Source organism: Brachyistius frenatus, unplaced genomic scaffold, assembly GCF_029030835.1.
Source record: "Brachyistius frenatus isolate BFR_SWC_R1_liver_20210118 unplaced genomic scaffold, ASM2903083v1 Contig_259, whole genome shotgun sequence".
In the NCBI taxonomy this organism is placed as follows: domain Eukaryota; kingdom Metazoa; phylum Chordata; class Actinopteri; family Embiotocidae; genus Brachyistius; species Brachyistius frenatus.
The window spans coordinates 84,601-105,313 of NW_027210858.1; the positions used below are offsets into that span (position 1 = coordinate 84,601).

At 48.1% G+C, this 20,713-nt stretch overlaps 3 protein-coding genes across 9 annotated transcripts; 1 reads left to right on the plus strand and 2 right to left on the minus strand.

The window, feature by feature from the left end:
• Positions 1-478: 478 nt before the first annotated feature.
• Positions 479-2,471, minus strand: LOC138634340 (pro-opiomelanocortin). The gene is made up of 3 exons (XM_069721201.1): positions 2,386-2,471; positions 1,488-1,608; positions 479-1,079 (listed from the first exon to the last, which is right to left on the minus strand). The coding sequence occupies exons 2-3, from the start codon at positions 1,602-1,604 to the stop codon at positions 558-560; spliced, it is 639 nt and encodes a 212-aa protein (XP_069577302.1). The 5' UTR covers positions 1,605-1,608; positions 2,386-2,471; the 3' UTR covers positions 479-557.
• A 4,315-nt stretch (positions 2,472-6,786) lies between these two features.
• On the plus strand, positions 6,787-14,206 carry LOC138634370 (zinc finger protein ZFMSA12A-like). 6 transcript variants are annotated; one of them, XR_011311969.1, is made up of 12 exons: positions 6,787-6,890; positions 8,670-8,872; positions 8,975-9,043; positions 9,215-9,496; positions 9,762-9,885; positions 9,958-10,273; positions 10,349-10,395; positions 10,796-10,920; positions 11,094-11,616; positions 11,753-12,208; positions 12,867-13,537; positions 13,689-14,206. XR_011311969.1 is itself a non-coding variant. In XM_069721263.1 (12 exons), the coding sequence occupies exons 1-12, from the start codon at positions 6,887-6,889 to the stop codon at positions 13,079-13,081; spliced, it is 2,277 nt and encodes a 758-aa protein (XP_069577364.1). In that variant the 5' UTR covers positions 6,787-6,886; the 3' UTR covers positions 13,082-14,206. The 6 variants fall into 6 exon arrangements, 5 of the variants coding, with proteins under 5 accessions (XP_069577364.1, XP_069577362.1, XP_069577363.1 ...); XM_069721263.1 differs by having other exon boundaries at positions 9,215-9,310; positions 9,398-9,496; positions 12,867-14,206; XM_069721261.1 differs by having other exon boundaries at positions 12,867-14,206.
• f2 (coagulation factor II (thrombin)) lies at positions 14,063-20,399 on the minus strand. 2 transcript variants are annotated; one of them, XM_069721266.1, is made up of 16 exons: positions 20,253-20,399; positions 19,640-19,720; positions 19,233-19,312; positions 19,133-19,157; positions 18,117-18,182; positions 17,937-18,045; positions 17,115-17,251; positions 16,499-16,792; positions 16,293-16,409; positions 15,765-15,891; positions 15,477-15,644; positions 15,216-15,389; positions 14,795-14,973; positions 14,564-14,634; positions 14,203-14,351; positions 14,063-14,170 (listed from the first exon to the last, which is right to left on the minus strand). In XM_069721266.1, the coding sequence occupies exons 1-16, from the start codon at positions 20,326-20,328 to the stop codon at positions 14,083-14,085; spliced, it is 1,941 nt and encodes a 646-aa protein (XP_069577367.1). In that variant the 5' UTR covers positions 20,329-20,399; the 3' UTR covers positions 14,063-14,082. The 2 variants fall into 2 exon arrangements, with proteins under 2 accessions (XP_069577367.1, XP_069577368.1); XM_069721267.1 differs by having other exon boundaries at positions 14,063-14,351; positions 20,253-20,396.
• Positions 20,400-20,713: the final 314 nt, after the last annotated feature.

The following is a 20,713-nucleotide window of genomic DNA, read 5'->3' on the forward strand; positions in this document are numbered from 1 at the left end:
GATTTCATTGATCATTTGTTGATCACATGATTGTGTGTTTTGTTTGGCTCTGTTAATTTGCTGTGGCTCCTCCCCCTTTTAGGACTCCACCTCCCCGGTGTTTTATTAGGAGGGAGGAGTCAAACAGGAAACAGGAAGTGAGGGGGACCTGCAGAGTAAGTCTGGAATCGAAGCTCCGAGGTGATTGGCTCTCTCAAACTGAAGCTCCTCCTCTTTGTGTCTGTAACATGCAGCTTCTTTTCTTGGTGCTCTTCTTCGGTGGTGGTTTCTGCTTCCTGTATTGTTCGTTTGTGTGCAGTGAATTGTGGGTAGGATATCAGTGATGCTGCGGGGCTCCAGACAGATCAGTAGCAACATGTGTTTTGTTTTGCTTGCAAACACCTCTTTATGTTTTCATATAATAAATACAGTTATTTACATAAATCAATAAATATCAAAACATCTCCCCTGTCACTCATCATTCAGATCATGTGACAACTGCAGTTTCAGAGCTTTTTATTGGTCACAAGCTTCACTGCCTGCTGATTGGCTGTAAAAAGTTTGCTCCCTCCTCTTCCTCACTTGTGCTGCTGCCCAGTTTTGTTGATGACGTTCTTGAAGAGCGTCATCAGCGGCCGCTGGCTGCGCTCGTCCCAGCTCTTCATGAAGCCGCCGTAGCGTTTGCTGGCCGGCGGCCCGCCCCAGCGGAAGTGCTTCATCTTGTACGAGCCGTCCTTCTTCTCCCGCTGCTCCTCCTCTGCCTCTTCCATCACCTCCTGACCTGCCTCCTCCCCCTCCTCCTCCTCCTCCGCCGCTGCCAGCAGCTCGTTGGCCAGCTCCCGCCTCCTCATCTCCCCGGGGAAAACCTCGGCCGACTCCTCCTCCACGCCGGTGGAGGTGTAGACTTTGACCGGGCGGCGTTTCCGGCCGACGGGCTTCCCCCAGCGGAAGTGCTCCATGGAGTAGGAGCGCTTGGCCTGAGGAGAGGAGGAGGAGGAGGAGGAGGAGGGGTCTGATGAAGGAGGAGGTTGGAGATGGGCGGTGCCGGGGATGACGGGGGTCTCAGCGGTGAGGTCAGAGTGACAGAGCTGGATGCACTCCTGCAGGAGAAGAGGAGGAGGAACAGTTCAGGGACCGTTTAAATGATTACGACACGACAACAGAAAGTTGTGTTTTATTGTTTATTAACGCTCGAAGATCTGAAAACATAAAATACTGAAGACGTAAACGTAAAAAAATACTAAATATATTGATAAGAAATAGTCGTGGAGTTTAATGTGCATGTTTGCCAATATTTACGTAGATTTGCTCGTGTTTGTGTGTTTGTTTGCGTACGTTCGAGTATGTTTGCGTAATTTTACGTGTTTGCAAATGTTTGTGTTGTTTCAATGGTTGCATGTGTTTGCGTGAATGTATTTGTGTATTATTATTATTTTTTGCGTATATTTGTGTATGTTTGCATATATTTTGTGTGTTTACGTATATTTGTTTGTGTATGTTTGCGTTACCATCATGCTGCTCTCAGAGTTGAGCTCCTGGCAGCTCGGATGCTCCCAGCACTGACTGACAGCTCCTTTGGCCCCGCCCACAACCACCACAGCCACCAAAAGCCACACAGGACACATTCTCCTGTCGACCAATCAGAGAAAAGGACAGATAGATTTAATGTATAATATTAAAAAACAAAACACGTAGACTCAAACTCTTTTTAGTTTTTTTGTTATTTATTTAACATGATTGACATTAAATATAATACAATATAAATAGCAAGTAGCTGATTATAGTTGACAAATATGTACTTTTTATTTTATCGTTTTTTAAAATGTTTTTAATGTTCTCACTGCACAGTACAGTAAACGTATAGTGTACATACAGTTGTAATTACAACAAATTATTTGTAGTGGTAGCAGTAAAGTATTTAACAGTATTACATTATGTATATTACTCAGTATTATTGTTAATTAATAAAACTTAGGACGTCGTGTTGATCAAATAAGCCCTAAAACATTAAAGAAAAACTTGTTAAATTCAAAATCAAACCCTGCTGTATACGTCAATATGTTGATATAATGTGTTAATTATTCTTATTTATATCTATATTAATATTATTTAATATTGACTGGCGTCTCCAACATGTTGCTCAACTCCTCAAATGTTTTCACAAATTATTTGTTTTCATCCAGAGCTTCGTCACAACTCATCAAATTACACAGATTCATATTTAAACTGTTAATGATCGGAAATTCATCAGTTAATTTAAAAAGAAAAGCAAAGAGTTTGTAGTTGGTATAATTCAAATATATAATTAATAATTAATTAATGCTTTTGTCAATAATTCATAATAAAAAAAAATATTTCTAAAATTAGATATTATAGTTGAAATATAATAAGAATAGAGATTCTGACCACTCTTTCCGTCTCCGTCTTCTTTCCTCTTATTGCTGCTGTTTTCTGGTCGTTCGGCCGTTGGTAGATTTTCGTCGCTCCTCTCCTCTTCTGTTGGTTCCAGCGGTCGGACGACTTTTATACTGTTCGCCAAGGACAAACACACACACACACACACACACACACACACACACACACACACACACACACACACACACACACACACCACTAACAACGTCATCACAAGTGTTCATTCATAAACACACACTGCTGCATGAAAATGGACAATCAATGAAATCCCCCCACCTCCCTACCCCCCACCCACTCACACTCTCTCACACACACACACACACACACACACACACACACACACACACACACACACACACACACACACACACACACACACACACACACACACTTTCCTCCAAGCCTAACTTTTCATTCATTCTCAGTTTTCATTGCTCCGAGAATTGATCGACTTGCATTGTCTAAAAAGTTTGTCTGTTTACTATTTAGAGGTTTTCAGGCTCAAATTGGACGAACAAACAAACAATGAGAAGTAAAAAGAGCAAAACGTCGCCTTTAAACTAAAACTAAAAACAACAACACGCAAACAAACATATAAATGTACCAAAGCGGAAGCAGCGCGGCATATAAATCTTGATTTAGCGCCTCAGCGCTGCTGTTGTGTGCTAAATGTCAGATGGCCGGTTGGTCAGATTAACACCGAGGCGGCATGTGGTCATGGGAGGGCAGACGGGATTCAAACCTGCAGGTCAGGTGTACAGTTACCAACCCACACACCTGCTGCAGGGCGACCCTTTTGTGTTGAGTGGTCGGTGTCACTAATGCTTTCATTTAACGGACCATTGGTGGAAGGGCGAGAGAGCGACGCTCATTTTTCAGAAGATGAAGTGAATTTACCTGAAGGATCTGAAAGCAGGACTCATTTACAAACACCTTCCTTACAGATGTCCACACTGGAGAGCTCTTCTAGAACTTTTCTACAAAGCTCCATGTCTAGTGGAATCTTGATAATACTGTTTTGTCCAAGAAACTTCAAAGTTCACCAGCGACCTCTGTCAGGCTCTACATCCTCTTTTTAGAGTTCTGCATCTACCTCTCTTTAAGGTCTTTTAGAGCTCTACATCCACGTCTCTTTAAGGTCTTTTAGAGCTCTACATCCACCTCTCTTTCAGGTCTTTTTAGAGGTCTACATCCACCTCTCTTTAAGGCTCTTTTTGGAGCTCAAAATCCACCTCTCTTTAAGGCCTTTTAGAGCTCTACATCCACCTCTCTTTAAGGCCTTTTAGAGCTCTACATCTACCTCTCTTTAAGGTCTTTTAGAGCTCTACATCTACCTCTCTTTAAGGTCTTTTTAGAGCTCTACATCTACCTCTCTTTAAGGTCTTTTTAGAGCTCTACATCCACCTCTCTTTAAGGCCTTTTAGAGCTCTACATCTACCTCTCTTTAAGGTCTTTTTAGAGCTCTACATCCACCTCTCTTTAAGGTCTTTTTAGAGCTCTACATCCACCTCTCTTTAAGGCCTTTTAGAGCTCTACATCTACCTCTCTTTAAGGTCTTTTAGAGCTCTACATCTACCTCTCTTTAAGGTCTTTTTAGAGCTCTACATCTACCTCTCTTTAAGGTCTTTTTAGAGCTCTACATCCACCTCTCTTTAAGGTCTTTTTAGAGCTCTACATCCACCTCTCTTTAAGGCCTTTTAGAGCTCTACATCCACCTCTCTTTAAGGCCTTTTAGAGCTCTACATCTACCTCTCTTTAAGGTCTTTTAGAGCTCTACATCTACCTCTCTTTAAGGTCTTTTTAGAGCTCTACATCTACCTCTCTTTAAGGTCTTTTTAGAGCTCTACATCCACCTCTCTTTAAGGTCTTTTTAGAGCTCTACATCTACCTCTCTTTAAGGTCTTTTTGGAGCTCAAAATCCACCTCTCTTTAAGGCCTTTTAGAGCTCTACATCTACCTCTCTTTAAGGTCTTTTTAGAGCTCTACATCCACCTCTCTTTAAGGTCTTTTTAGAGCTCTACATCCACCTCTCTTTAAGGCCTTTTAGAGCTCTACATCCACCTCTCTTTAAGGCCTTTTAGAGCTCTACATCCACCTCTCTTTAAGGCCTTTTAGAGCTCTACATCCACCTCTCTTTAAGGCCTTTTAGAGCTCTACATCTACCTCTCTTTAAGGCCTTTTAGAGCTCTACATCTACCTCTCTTTAAGGCCTTTTAGAGCTCTACATCCACCTCTCCTTAAGGCTCTATGTCTTTTAAGTTTTCTTATTCATGTTTTGAAGTGAAGACGAATGTCAAAGCAGTCGTGACAAAACATTTGTTGGAAACGCAGAGAGACTGAATTGAATGAGTGCAGCTGGTGAACAAAGGGCTTCCTGTCCTGATGGTGTGTCATTGAAACGTCTTTGCTTTGAGTTGGCCATGCCATTACCTCCCTCCTCCTCAACATGTGAGTGTGTTTGTGTAATGGCTTGAATGGAGGTTCAAGGCTGAGAGCAGTCTAATGGGTTTACGTTTACCTGCCTGCCTCTAGATGCTGCTCAATCGGTCCATTAGAAAAACAAAAAATAGCCTTTCAGAGAAATGACTTTACGCCGTCTGAATGAGCTGGAGCACCGACGCTTCGGTTCAGCTGCAGAAATAGCTTTGACAAAAAACGATTTATAAAATCTATACATCTAAAGCCCAAACGCAGCGCGAGCTGAAATCCACGAACGGTTTTGTCTGCTGTTTCCCCTCCCGACACTTACTGGACATATTTAACTCATTTTACACCAAAACATCACAAATTGTCAAAAACCTTTCAAATTTGTTCTGTTTTCTTTTAGAGTATTCTGATCATTTCCCATTTCTACTGACTCTTCCACCATCCTTCCATCCTCCTCCTCCGATCTGGTCATGTCTCGGTGGCAGCAGGTGGAGCAGGTCAGTCCAGACCTCCCTCTCCTGGACGATCCTGAGGTGATTGAACCTCGTAGATGATCTACTTTCCACATCAAACTTAAAAAACAGCCACCAATGAGCATCTCTCAAAAATGTATTCCTAAAATGATAAACAGACCTTTGACCGTTAAAATCAGTGGAATCCCTCTTGAACGCACTGCCGTCATCAACCTGTGATTATTTAATGACCAAACTCCATCTTATCTCCAAGACCTTCAGCTTTCAAGCTCCTCTCCTGTGGAGAACCTTTAAAACTTTATTTTTTGAGAAAGATTATAGTTATTCTCCCATGATGCAGTGCGCTTCCCTCCTCTCCCTGCAGGTATCTCTGGAGATGCATGTTTCTGGCCTCACCAACAGCTGATCGTCTCTTTATGCTGTTCTTTTCTCTTTCTGCTCTCCAACCCTCTCCAGGTTTCTTCCTCTTAAAGGAGGTTTCCCTTCGACTTGTTTCTCATCTCGTGTTGTATTTGTATTGTTTATTTGTTGTGTTCCTCGCTGTGATGTTGTGATGTCTCCATTTTACTCTGTAAAGGTCCCTGAGTTGACTGATGTTGTGATTTGGCTCTATCAATCGATCCAATCGATCCAATCGATCCAATCAATCCAATTGATCCAACCAATCGATCCAATCGATCCAATCCAATCGATCCAATCCAATCAATCCAATTGATCCAACCAATCGATCCAATCGATCCAATCCAATCGATCCAATCCAATCAATCCAATTGATCCAACCAATCGATCCAACCGATCCAATCGATCCAATTGATCCAATCGATCCAATTGATCCAATCAATCCAATTGATCCAACCAATCAATCCAATCGATCCAACCAATCAATCCAATCGATCCAATCAATCCAATCGAACCAACCAATCAATCTAATCGATCCAATCACTCCAATCGATCCAACCGATCCAATCGATCCAATTGATCCAATCAATCCAATCGATCCAACCGATCCAATCGATCCAATTGATCCAATCAATCCAATTGATCCAACCAATCAATCCAGTCAATCCAATCGATTCAACCAATCAATCCAATCGATCCAACTGATCCAATCGATCGATCCAATCAATCCAATCGATCCAATCAATCCAATCGATCCAATCAATCCAATCGATCCAACTGATCCAATCGATCGATCCAATCAATCCAATCGATCCAATCGATCCAACCGATCCAATCAATCCAATCGATCCAATCGATCCAATCGATCCAATCAATCCAATCGATCCAATCAATCCAATCGATCCAACTGATCCAATCGATCGATCCAATCAATCCAATCGATCCAATCGATCCAACCGATCCAATCAATCCAACCGATCCAATCAATCCAATCAATCCAATCGATCCAATCGATCCACTGCCCACAGGATAAATTTACCTTCCTGCGCGCATGACGCGCGCGTGACGTGTCCGGACACGTTAAGGAGGCGGAGCCACAGTTAGCTGCACTGTAAACAGTAGCTACCAGCTAACCTCACATGAACACAGCGGTTTTAAAACGTGAATAAACAGCGAACAGCTGCAGAAGCAGAATGGGTACGTGCTCACAATCGCTCTTCGTTCATTTCCAGTCTTTTAATGAGGACTTCTACTTGTTTTGTTGGGCTGATTAGCAAACGTTAGCCAGCTAGCTCAACTTCGGCGGTTGGATCAGTTCGATGTGAACTCCATTTAAAAACCTGTCATTTTAAAAGCATCACAGCTCGTTAAAAAGTGACATGTTTTCTGAAAATATCCTGACAGGTGGATATGAATCGGTTAGAGTTGGACTTTAATTCGGCGTATTTGAATAAAAGTTAAATAAAACTCAAACTTGTCAGCAGTCAGATGCGTAACGTGATCTCCAGTAGTGGTTTATTCATCTGTAATCATCTGAGAGACAAACCTTGTTTTTATATGGTTCATAGTGTTTTCATTTGGAACAGCGAACACTTTTATTCAGCAACAACCAGCAGTCAGATGTGAAGCTCGAAGGTTTAATAAGTATCTGGTGGAAGTCTGCTCACCTGGTGCAAGAACCTGGTGGAAGAACCTGGTGCTGCTCACCTGGTGGAAGAACCTGGTGCAAGAACCCGTGGAAGAACCTGGTGCTGCTCACTTGGTGGAAGAACCTGGTGCAAGAACCCGTGGAAGAACCTGGTGCTGCTCACCTGGTGCAAGAACCTGGTGGAAGAACCTGGTGCTGCTCACCTGGTGAAAGAAGCTGGTGCAAGAACCCGGTGCAAGAACCTGGTGCTGCTCACCTGGTGGAAGAAGCTGGTGCAAGAACCCGGTGCAAGAACCCGGTGGAAGAACCTGGTGCTGCTCACCTGGTGGAAGAACCTGGTGCAAGAACCCGGTGCAAGAACCCGGTGGAAGAACCTGGTGCTGCTCACCTGGTGGAAGAACCTGGTGGAAGAACCTGGTGGAAGAACCTGGTGCAAGAACCCGGTGCAAGAACCCGGTGGAAGAACCTGGTGCTGCTCACCTGGTGGAAGAACCTGGTGGAAGAACCTGGTGCTGCTCACCTGGTGAAAGAACCTTGTGGAAGAACCTGGTGGAAGAACCCGGTGGAAGAACCCGGTGGAAGAACCTGGTGCAAGAACCTGGTGTAAGAACCTGGTGTAAGAACCTGGTGCTGCTCACCTGGTGGAAGAACCTCGTGGAAGAACCTGGTGGAAGAACCCGGTGGAAGAACCTGGTGTAAGAACCTGGTGGAAGAACCTGGTGGAAGAACCTGGTGGAAGAACCTGGTGCTGCTCACCTGGTGGAAGAACCTGGTGTAAGACCTGTTGGTCGTGGAGGTGTGTAAGACCTGTTGGTCGTGGAGGTGTGTAAGACCTGTTGGTCGTAGAGGTGTGTAAGACCTGTTGGTCGTGGAGGTGTGCAAGACCTGTTGGTCGTGGAGGTGTGTAAGACCTGTTGGTCGTGGAGGTGTGTAAGACCTGTTGGTCGTGGAGGTGTGTAAGACCTGTTGGTCGTGGAGGTGTGTAAGACCTGTTGGTCGTGGAGGTGTGTAAGACCTGTTGGTCGTGGAGGTGTGTAAGACCTGTTGGTCGTGGAGGTGTGTAAGACCTGTTGGTCGTGGAGGTGTGTAAGACCTGTTGGTCGTGGAGGTGTGTAAGACCTGTTGGTCGTGGAGGTGTGTAAGACCTGTTGGTCGTGGAGGTGTGGCACCACTGACACACCTGAATAAGTTATCATTTACAGGAACACCTCCTTCGCCTGCATGCCTGATAGGACTGAAGGGTGTTTGGAGGTTTCACCATGTTAACATTACTGAACAAGAGCAGGACCCTGAAACGTCACTTCCTGTCCTCATGTCCTCCCCTGCAGCCTCCCCTCTCCCCCTCTCCTCCCTGCGCCTCCTCGTCCCTCCTCTGCGCCTGCTGACGGCGGCGATGTGGCAGGTCGCGCGGCAGCAGTGCGTCAGGCACTACGGGATGCTGGATGACTTCGTTGCCCTGGTAACCGAGGCTGTCCCTCAGCTGCTGACGGACAGGCAGAGGAGTCTGCTGCTGCTGGCTCTTCGGGCCAAGGTGGGCGCTTTATGAGCTGTTCTTCAGGAAGTCCTGACAAAAATGATCAAGTTGAAGCACTTCCTCCGTGAACGTGAAACCCGGACTGTGTTCTCTCTTCAGGTGACCCTCTCTGACCCCGGTGCGGCCGTCCTCCACCCCCCCCTGGATGGGATTCACCCCGTCTCCGAGGTAACGGTTCAAACTGCATCCACGTGGTGTGTTTCAGTGGAGAGGTCAATCTGGAACTGGTCATGTGATCGTTTGAAGGCTCTCTGACTGGACTTGTGTGTAAACATGTGACCAGATACGTGATTCTAGGACACGGTTTGGAGGTAAAGAGGCGGTTTGTGTTTTTGTCAGCAGCTGGATGAGGAGGTGGATGGATGTGGTTCTGCTCTGCTGACCCTCACCAACAGACTGTCGCAGAGTCCGGTCGACACTCGGCGCGTCGTGCAGGTCAGAGCTGCAGCAGCAAACCAGCAGCTCTGTGCAGCGATTCATGATTCCACCGTCAGCCTGTGTGTCTGTGTGTTTACCCTGCAGGAGGTGTTTAACCAGAGTTTTGACTCCGCCCTAGAGTCCCTCATATCAGACTTCCTGTCCAGGGTCGAGCAGCTGTTCCCCGTCCCCGACTTCAAACAGGTGCTCGGTGAATCTTCCACACAGCCACTGCACTACAGTTCCCATGATGCCTTTCTAGGAAGAAATGAGCGTCTGACCCCTTAAAATCTGTCTGCTCGATCAAATTTAGATGCACAGAAATGGAAGCCAGATTAATACCTCTGAGGGCCACTAGGGGCTGTCTCCAAAAACCCTTTTGCTGAAGTGAAATGGTGTCACAAGCAACATTCGCTCCTTCTGAGTCCAGTTTTATTTCCACATCTAACGTGTCCTCTTTATCCGACAGACGGCCTCCTGGCTCGATGCTGCCCCTGCTGGTCTGGAGGACTGTCTGCAGCAGGTGGAAAGGGAGGATCTGAGGGAGCTGCTGACCAATCAGAGCTGTTTACTGGGACGAGCAACAACCACAGGTAGAAGATCACCCAATCAAAAGGAAACAAACGCAGGTTCGATGATCTGAGCTGTTTAATTGTTTTCTGCAGTGCGATGTGACGCTGAGAAGACGCTCCTCTCCGCCTGGTCCCACCCACTCTTCACCAAACTGACCAATCCCGACCCGCATCCGTCAGACGCGGACGTCCTATCAGACGCTCTCCCTGATGTGGGGAGTCCTCTGCAGCTGGACGTGGAGCTGGTGAAGGTGGAGGTGGTGGTGACGACGGAGGACGAGCAGGAGGACGTGGAGGAGACCGTGATTGGTGAGACAGTCTCGTCGGTGGAGCAGGAGGCGTCCAATCAGAGCTCAACAGCGGGTAGTGACGAATGTTCGGTCACAGCTGTGGTCCTCGGGGTGGACAGGTAAGACACAAGATCTGGTCCTGGACCCTCCAGAGTCCTCAGGCACCTTTTTAACCATCACCTTGTTCCTGACAGGTCAAAGGACTCACCTGGAAACTTTGCTGACCAATCAGAAGAAGCAGGTAACACACACACACACACACACACACACACACACACACACACACACACACACACACACACACATGAGGGCGTCACGGTGGTGCAGTGGTTAGCACTGTCACCTCACAGCAAAAAGGTTCCAGGTTCGAATCCGGTCCTGGGCCTTTCTGTGTGGAGTTTGCATGTTCTCCCTGTGCTTGCGTGGGTTCTCTCCGGGTTCTCCGGCTTCCTCCCATCATCCAAAAACATGCACCTCAGGTCAGGTTACCTGGCGCCGCCTAGTGGCAGCCTGCTGCAGCAGCTCCCCCCTGAGAGCCCCCCTGCTGTAGCGAAGACATTTCCCCTCGGGGATTAATAAAGTGAAATAAAAAAAAAAATGAACTGAAGTAATCAATTAAAACTTTCTGCCTGTCTCCACAGTCGACCAATCAAGTCGCTCCTATTCTGAGGTCACAGCTAACGCTCTGTTCGGCATTTCCCATAATTCCCAGCGGGTGGCTCACAAGTGTCCTCGGTGTGGCAAATGTTTCATCTACCGCTCTCAGGTCAGTGAGTCGCATGTCATTATTAACAGTCACTTCAGTGTAGCTTTAGACTTCATTGATCCCACAGTGGGGAAATTTAGTAATGTATGGTTCTGTGTGACCGTGGACAGTCGTTGCTATAGCAACAGAAACAGCAAGCGTGGTTTTAATGGATCTCGGCGATGCGTCTGCAGGTGATCCGCCACATGCGCAGCAACAGGTCCTGCCGATCAGCCTTGACGACGACGGCGGTTCGAGACCTGCAGATTCAAGCCGTCGGTGGTGACGAAGAGCCCCGCCCCCCGGAGCCCCGCCTCCCGGAACCTCGCCCTGTCAAGGTCCACTCCTGCTTTCAGTGCAACGCCGGCTTCAAAACCAAAGCGGAGCTCCTGTCGCACCAGCGCACCCACAGGGCGCGCCCCGTCTACCACTGCGGCCAGTGTGACAAGGAGTTCCACCACCTGTCCAGTCTGACCAACCACAAGCAGACGCACCTGGACAAGGGAGGCTTCACCTGCAGCCGCTGCGACAAGGTGTTTGAGTCGGCCAAGGAGAGGGACGCCCACCGGCTGCAGCACCGGCTGCCCGACCTCACCTGCACCGTCTGCGACCAGACCTTCGGCTCCCAGACGCAGCTGCTGCGACACCTGCAGACGCACTCGGTGGAGGGCGCCGACCCGTGCTACAACTGTCGCTTCTGTGACCAGACCTTCTCAGGTAACGTGTTCAGATGGACCGAGGACGGATCTTTAACTCTTAATCTGCTGGAGTCGCATTCATTTGAAGAACTGTTGGTCCTGGGCGTAAGAAGGAATAATCACAGGTGCATTAACTGCAGCGTTTCTGTCTGCAGGAGTGACGCAGCTTCGTATCCACCAGCGCACGCACACCTTCCGCTCGTATCAGTGCGACCAGTGCAGCAAGACGTACGGCTCGCTGACCGGCCTGCACTCCCACCGGGCGAGCCACTCCACCGAGAGCCGCTTCCTGTGCTCGCAGTGCGGCAAGCGCTTCAAGACCCGCGACGGCCTGGAGGGCCACCTGAGGACGCACACCGGGGAGCGACCCTACCGCTGCCCCTACTGCCCCAAAGACTTCACCGCGCTCGCCGGCCTCAACGTGCACGTGCGGCGGCACACCGGAGAGCGGCCGTACGTGTGCACGGTGTGCGGGAAGGGCTGGCCGTCCGGGGGCGACCTCCAGAAGCACATGAGGACGCACACGGGCGAACGGCCCTACGTCTGCCAGGACTGTGGGAAGGCCTTCTCCATCTCCTGCCACCTGACCGAGCACCGCAGGATACACACCGGTAAGACAGGAAGCTGAGGACAGGACAGGAAGCTGAGGACAGGACAGGAAGCTGAGGACAGGACAGGAAGCTGGGGACAGGACAGGAAGCTGAGGACAGGACAGGAAGCTGAGGACAGGACAGGAAGCTGGAGGACAGGACAGGAAGCTGGGGACAGGACAGGAAGCTGGGGACAGGACAGGAAGCTGATCACAGGACAGGAAGCTGGGGACAGGACAGGAAGCTGGGGACAGGACAGGAAGCTGGGGACAGGACAGGAAGCTGATCACAGGACAGGAAGCTGGGGACAGGACAGGAAGCTGAGGACAGGACAGGAAGCTGATCACAGGACAGGAAGCTGGGGACAGGACAGGAAGCTGAGGACAGGACAGGAAGCTGAGGACAGGACAGGAAGCTGGGGACAGGACAGGAAGCTGGGGACAGGACAGGAAGCTGAGGACAGGACAGGAAGCTGATCACAGGACAGGAAGCTGGGGACAGGACAGGAAGCTGAGGACAGGACAGGAAGGTTAAAGGACAGGAAAGTTTTCAATAGGTCATTTTCTGGTTTGAGGTGAAAGTTCAGCTCCGAGTCGGTCGATGCTTTCTGACGTAGAGAATCTTTAGCTTCCTATTTCGTTCTGTTTTGAACCCGACTGACTTTCCGTCTGTTTTCCAGGAGAGAAGCCGTTCTCGTGTCCGGAGTGTGGGAAGTGTTTGAGGAGGAAGTTTGACCTGAAGAAACACATGTTGTCCCACAGCAACGTCCGTCCCTACGCCTGCGTCTACTGCCCCAAGAGCTACACCCGCAAAACTCACCTGAACAGACACCTGCTGACACACAGGACTGCTGACGGAGAGGTGGAGGTGGTGGAGGCGGCCGACGACGCCTGACCTCAAACTGACGAGTCCAAAGAACTGTTCTGTTTGTAGGAACATCTCAGTCCGGATCGGCGCTCCTGCAGAGAGAGAATCAATCACCTGTATTGATCTCTCAGCCGTGGTGATGCAGTTTGAGAAGGAACAACGTGTTCTCATCCAGCCTTCTTCTTTACAAAGCTGAGTGATGCGACGCTGATTTGAGCAGAAATTTATTGTGAAGTTCGAACTAGAATTTGATTTTGGTCTGTTTTCCATCGTTATAAGCAGAAAAAACACGTGGAAACAATGAATAAATCTACCAGAATATCAATTAGATCTGTTTTATTTCACTGTGAACTGAATCTTTGAGAGGGTACCGATGAAATGATGAGAAAGGTTCCGGCTCACGGCTGCATCACCACATGACGATAGGGTGACTTGGATTAAACAGGAAGGGACTGCAGCGGCGGGACGTCCGCCACACAGCAGGTAAGTGGAAGAAGTCCATCCTCACCGCAGACAGTTTTCTTCATTTAAAGTTGAGAAAATGACTAAAACCTGATAAATGACATTTTCTCTTGGCTGCCGTCAGCAGAACTTTAATGACTGAATCGGTGTTTTGCTGCTCGTCAACGTTCAGGTCGCCATATTCCTGTTTTGTACAACTACAGCTGGGAAGCACCAACAGTAACTGACTGGAGTAACAACGGTCGATCAATAAGCGCTGTTGAACCGTGGCCTCGAGGACCAGAAGGACTGTTGAGGTGTCGGTGACTTTAATAATGTACGATCTCCGTCGTTGCGTCTGCCTTCTGCTCCGGGATCATTTGGAAAAACTACAAATGTAAACCTCTCTGACTCGTGTTTCCGTGTGAACTTCAACCACCCGGTGATGTTTGGTTTCCAGGTTTTGTATCTGTGCTCTGATTCTATAAAAGCTCTTCTGTATTGTGACATCTGTTATTTTCACAGGTTGTGGTGAGACTTTAATCAGACCAGAGGCGAGGTGGTAGGTAGGATGTGAGCAACCTTTATTAGTCTCGTCTTGCTTTGACAGGGAGAACAGGAAGTGGTGTGTGTGTGTGTGTGTGTGTGTGTGTGTGTGTGTGTGTGTGTGTGTGTGTGTGTGCGTGTGCGTGTGTGTGTGTGTCTAGTCATCGTCTCCTCCTGTCCTCTCGATGACCTTCCTCATCCACCTGCTCATCCTGTACAGGTGAGTGTAGAAGCCGTACTTCCCGTCGCGGTCGCAGCCCTCGCCCCACGACACCACGCCGATCTGATACCAGCGGTTTTCTGCCGGGTACTTCAGAAAACAGAGTTTACAAATCATTGATAAAGGTGAGTGTTTTATATTAACATTAAGAAGATGGAAATAAACAGTTTATAGTCATAAAGAGCTTCAGGGACATTTAAGAGCATCATTATAGTCTGTTATCAACCAGTTATTACACACTGATTATAAATGTTAAACTCTAGTGTTTCCAGTCGTCCTTCTTTTAGTTCGATGAGTCTCACCTTCATCACAAACGGTCCACCGCTGTCTCCCTCGCAGGCGTCCCCGCGTTGGCTTTCCTCTGGTTTAAAACCTGCAACACAAACGGCTTGTATTTAAAGGGAAGCTGCGGTGGTTTGAGTTTGGTGTGCAGCTGCGCCAGGTTCGTCCTCGGGAACATCCAGGACATGTCGGGGTATTCTGACTGAAGCTTGGACCTGCTTACTGAACAGATGTAGAAACTGGACTGTTACCGGCACAGAACATGTTGTCTGTGATCCTGACAGATGTGGAGCTGCGGCAGATGTTCTGGTCTACGATTGGTAGATGGATCTGCTGGAGGACTTTGGGTAAATTTCTGGCTACCGGGTTCCAGGTCTCCTTCAGGTTCCCCCAACCGGTCACTCGTCCCTTAAAGCCTTCGGTCATCAGACTGCCGAGAACAACAAGTCACAAAACCGTCGTCAGCATCCACAGAAAACCCGTCAGAGGTCACATCCCTGAACCGAGATACGACTTAAGGTTGACACCTAAGCTGTGTTTTTCCCTCTGTAAGCCCCTCCCCCTACACACCCTTCCCTCTGTAAGCCCCTCCCCCTACACACCCCTCCCTCTGTAAGCCCCTCCCTCTGTGCCGTGTAAAATGTTGGTGAGAGGTTTGTTTCGATGTCTTACAATCTGGTGACCTTCTTGCTGGGCAGGCAGATCGGATGGATCTTGTCGGTGAATACGATTGGCCGTCTCATGTGCAGCAGAGCGATGTCACGGTTCAGATTCTCCTTCCAGTTGTACTTCGGATGGACGATGATGTCATCAATCGCCACGATCTTCTCGGTGCCGCTTTCAAACCTGAAAAGTGTTGTGAATGTTCCCGTCAGTCGCTGCAGAAACGTTGAAGGACCGATGAGGTCCTGAGAAACGGACGAGGCGGCTCACTTGGCTCTGTTGTGTTTTCCCAGGCGGACCAGGATGTCGCTGGTGGTGAAGTTCTTGTTCCAGGGCGGGTAGAGGATGCAGTGAGCTGCAGTGAGGATCCATTCATCACTGATCAGACTGGCTCCACACAGCAGCTCCTGCGGGCTGCGCTTGTAAAGCATCACCTGCCTGCAAACGACAAACTCCTCATTTATTTTGTGACGAGTAAACACTGAGATTTATGTGGTGGTTAAAGACGGTTGTATTTATTGAAGTGAAGGCACTTTGGTGTGTAAATAATGTGGTTACCATGGTGCCGAGCCCACGTCGGCATCGTCGCCCCCAACGATGCGTTTCTCTCGGTACGATTCCAACAGCTCGCCCTCCTTCGTGTCCATTTTGTTCAGCGTCTCAAACAGGGGGCGCTGTCCACACTCTGCAACACAACCAGCCGGTAAACCAGTCAGCACGCCGGGAAACTACCGGACACGCTCAGAGAACATGGGGAGTCTTTCCCCGCAACCTGGGAAATACGCTGTTACTTGCTCATTTCAGGAGACAACAGAGTAAATCTGACAGTTTAGTCATTAAACAACTAGTCATGTAGTTAGCCAGTAATGATCCAACAAGTCAGTAAACCAGTTAAACAACTAGTCATGTAGTTAGCCTGCAAGTATCCATCTCAGACCAATAATGTGGAGATTATGTTGAGTTTGTCTGTTATTTACTGGTCAGCCAGGGACTAATTTGACTACTAGCCACCTCCTCCTGTCATTCAACCAGCTTGGTTCGGGTGGTTAGCTGAGGCGTGTTGTGGTGACCAATGAACGGACTCACCGCTCTCTCCATTTCCAAAGGTGCGAGGACTGAAGAACAGTTTGCGGGCGGGGCCGAGGACGGAGCGCTCTCTGCCTTCGGTCTCCGTCGTCTGCTCCTCCACAAGCAGCGAATCCTCTGAGAAGACACAGGTGAGCAGTCAGACAGGTGAGAAGCAGGCAGACGGGGACACCGGCGGGATGATGCGTTGTGGGTTTGTACTTTACCGCACAGCTCCAGGTCGCAGTAGTCAACCGTGATGTTTCCAGAAACCTCCACGTAGCACCAGGGGCCCTCGGAGTCGTTGTCGGGGTTCCTGCACTTGTTGCTCTGCAGAGTCACTTCGGGGATGAACTCCTTGTCCTGGCTGAGGGCCATTGCCTCTGACGATGACCACTGCAGACAGGCGTGGCCTCTCATGGTCACGCTCAGGTCGCCCATGTAGTCTATTCCATAACTGGGTAAACACGCTGTCGTTCTGACTGGAGGCGGAGCCACGGTGGTCGGGACGAAGTCCTCACCTGGAGGGAAAACCACGGGGAAGGGTTTGGTCACGTTGGGCCGATCAGCTGACAGAGTGGAGCTCACTCTGCAGGTAAAGGTAACACCAGACACCACCTGAGCCCCAACCACCTCCTCCTCCTCCTTTAACCACCTCCTCGTCCTTCAACCACCTCCTCCTCCTTCCAACCACCTCCTCCTCCTCCTTCAACCACCTCCTCCTCCTTCCAACCACAGGTTGTTGCTAGTGCTAATGATGCAGACGTTGCTATGAGAACATGGAGCATGAGGATGGGTGTGTGTGGAGGGTGGAGGGTGTGTGTGGAGGGTGGAGGGACTGACCACATGTGGGGACCCTGCAGAGCTCCTTCTGGACTGCTGGGTCCTGGGTGAAGCACCAGGGACCCTCTGGACGGCTGTCAGGGTTTCTACAGAAGTTCTCCTGCAGGATGCTGTTTGGCTCTGACACATTGTACTCCCTGAAGACAGACAGGTCAACGGGTCAACAGGTCAACGGGTCAACGGGTCAACGGGTCAACGGGTCAACAGGTCAACGGCTCAACAGGTCAACGGCTCAACAGGTCAACGGCTCAACAGGTCAACGGCTCAACGGGTCAACGGGTCAACGGCTCAACAGGTCAACGGCTCAACAGGTCAACGGGTCAACAGCTCAACAGGTCAACGGCTCAACAGGTCAACGGCTCAACAGGTCAACGGGTCAACGGCTCAACAGGTCAACAGGTCAACGGCTCAACAGGTCAACGGGTCAACAGGTAAACGGGTCAACGGGTAAATAGTGACACTAACAGTTAACAGTTGATTTTCCTGTTCAACAAATACTCCGTTCTGTTAGTCTATTACTCCCAACTACTTGACTGGTTGTGGCCAATCAGAGTTAACTAATTACATCAAGATTCAATTCTGTTTGTTAGTTAGTTAGTTATTTCTGGCAGCAGTCTGTGCTGTCAGTTATTTCTGATAGTAGTCTGTGCTGTTAGTTAGTTGTTTTCTTAAGCCAGTGTATCTGGTTCTTTCATAGACTGTAGTTTTAGTTGGTTAGTTATGTTGTTTTAAAACTTAGATTAGTTGACATCAGATTTGTGTTCCCTCCTCTGAGTGGGTTATAGCTGGTAGTTAATGAGTCCTAGTTAACTGATCAGTTACCTGCTGATGGGATGTGGGAAGCGGTGTCTCCAGTACTGACACCGTCGGCCTGATTTGGTGATGTTGACGTTTCCCTCATAGTTGCGTCCCTGACCAGAGATACACTGACCTGTGGACACGCTCGGTTAGTGCTAACCAGCATCAGATCAACTGCTTCACGTCAGGTTTGTTTGTGTTTACCTTCTATACATTGTCTGACGAAGTCGATGCTCTGCTGTGTTCTTATCATCTGAGTTCCTTTACAGTCTGGAGAGCAGACGGACACACAGCAGTCACATGTTTGTGTTCTCTTCTGGACTTTGTTCATGTTTGCAGTGCAGCACACAGCTGTATAAACTCCTCTGAACAAATAACAATCAAACTGCAGCAAAAACTAGATTACATTAAATAGAACAACTTCTAATTCAAACGAGTCAACGACAAAGAAAAAAGCCTGGATTCTAAACTAATAGTTCAAAAAACTAAATGACACAAAACCAGATGTTTCTATTTTGGTAGAGCTAGGCTAGCAGTTTCCCTCCGTTTCCAGTCTTTGTGCGAAGCTAAACTAAACATCCAGGGTGTGTTTTCCCTGAGAGGAAACTGAGGACGACTGAACGCTTGCTTTCCTCCAGACAGCCAGCCGGAGGCGCTAAGTCTCCAGCTGAGGCCTTTAAACCGCAGAAGAAGCTTAAACAACAGAAAAGCGTAAAGAAAATGGAACGAAACATTTCAGTTAGTTTCATGTATTGACGCAAGAAACGTCACCTCTCGCACTACTTCTACTTTTTTCCTACTTTTCCTTTACGAACAAAATGAGCAAACTGACCAGAAACAGTTCGTCACGATAAAATGTATCAAACTGATCGATGGACTTTAATGAAAACATCAAGAAAGACAAGACAGTAGAAATATAGAAATACAATACAGAAGCATTAAAAAAAAGATGATAAAACTCTTGCCTCAGATTTGTTTTTCAAAATAAACCTATTTTGTAATTTCACGTTTGTAATGAATTTAAAGGTCGTTTAAGGTTGAAACAAAAGTCGATCGATTGATCAGCAAATTAATGGGTTCTCCAAATTTGGTTTCTAGCTGCAGATGCACGAACCAATTAATATTTAAATATTCATTTCATTCCTTCACAGAATTTCTGTTGGCATCCGTTTGGCTGGTATCCCCACACCAACATCCATACCTGTCACTGCCGTACTCACCCAGGTATTTCACCCAGAAGGCTTCCTGAAGGAACACAGTTTGTTTAGTTGTTAGACGTTAATCTGATCTCAGAGCTGTTTAAAACCAGAGAAGTCGTACCGTTTTCTCCGTCTGCTCGAACACCTCCCGGGCCTCTTCATGGTCGCAGATTTCCTCCACGCACTCTCTCTCCAGGTGCCCTGACAGGAAGTAATACTGCCATCACACAAATGTACGCCGCATGAAGTCGGGGCCCCTGACCACTGGGGGGGCCACTGGGGCCCCTGACCACTGGGGGGGCCACTGGGGCCCCTGACCACTGGGGGGGCCACTGGGGGGGCCACTGGGGCCCCTGAAGTTGTTCCAACCCACAACAAATAAACTGGAGCAGATTAAGTATTTTGACTCGGTTAATTTGAATTGTTTTGAAGCAGGTCCAAACCCAGACATGAAACCACAAGGCCACGCTGCTTCATTTGAAATTAAAACTGCTCCTGTAATACAAAAACAAATTAAATATAAGTTACCTGGTTTCATCTCTTCGAACATCTGATTGGCCCGTCGGCTCCGGACCAGAACCTGCGACGCCAGCTGGCTCCTGAGGAAAACTGTAGAAAATAGATCCAAATCTTTGAGCAGCTTTCAGCTGCTTGTTCATTCTGCCTCGTTTTAACCAGTGACGGCAGAATAAACATTCAAATTACAACCTTCTCAAAGTGGGAATTCATATCAGGACCTTGTTTTAGACGAGATTTATTTCACCGAGACTCGACCGAAGTATTCAGACCTTTCAGTGAAGAGTCTTAAATAGAATCAAACTGAGCAAAAGTAAAAGAACTCGTTTTAACACCTTACATGCAGGTAGTTGTTCACAGTAACCGACGGAGAGCTGATGAATGTCTAACAGTCACAGGAGAAAGTACTGGAGTGAAGGAGCAGGTTCATGTCAGGCTCCGTTTGGGTTGTTAGTTCGATAAACTCCACGTTCTGTCCTCTGGTTTTATTTATTGGCTGTAAGAAGACTTCAAGCTGCACATTTCAACATCCATTATTCAGATTTTTAGCATTTAGTTCAAGCTTTACAACCATTTCTACCCGTTACGACGACTAACCCGACTGGTAGAAGAGTGGAATCGGTACCGTGGTTAGCCAGACAGCCGTGCAGGAGAACCAGCAGCAGAACAGCAGCTGGTTTACACGTCGGTTCCACCATCATCCAGACCTGTGAACAGAACCTCAGAACCTCAGAACCAGATCCAGCAGAGTCCGTCTTCAGTCTGTCTCTGTGTGCGTCCCTCTGGGTCTCTGTGGGAGGAATATCGATCGAAGGGTCAAAGTTTGAGTCGGACATGCTTAATGGGAGTTCCCCACATGTTTACCTCGGTCAACAACACGGAGCTGATACGACTGCAGTTTAATCCAGCAGCGCTGCAGTAAACTGAGGCATGTTCAGTGTCTACTTATCTGCTGATCAAAGTCACGATTGGTCCGAAAATAGAGAATCCTACAAATTTCTCACCGTCACAAGTTCCTGAAGTCGTGTCTTCAACTGTTTTGTCTGACCAACAGTCACTAAACCCCCAAATACTCCGTTTATTATC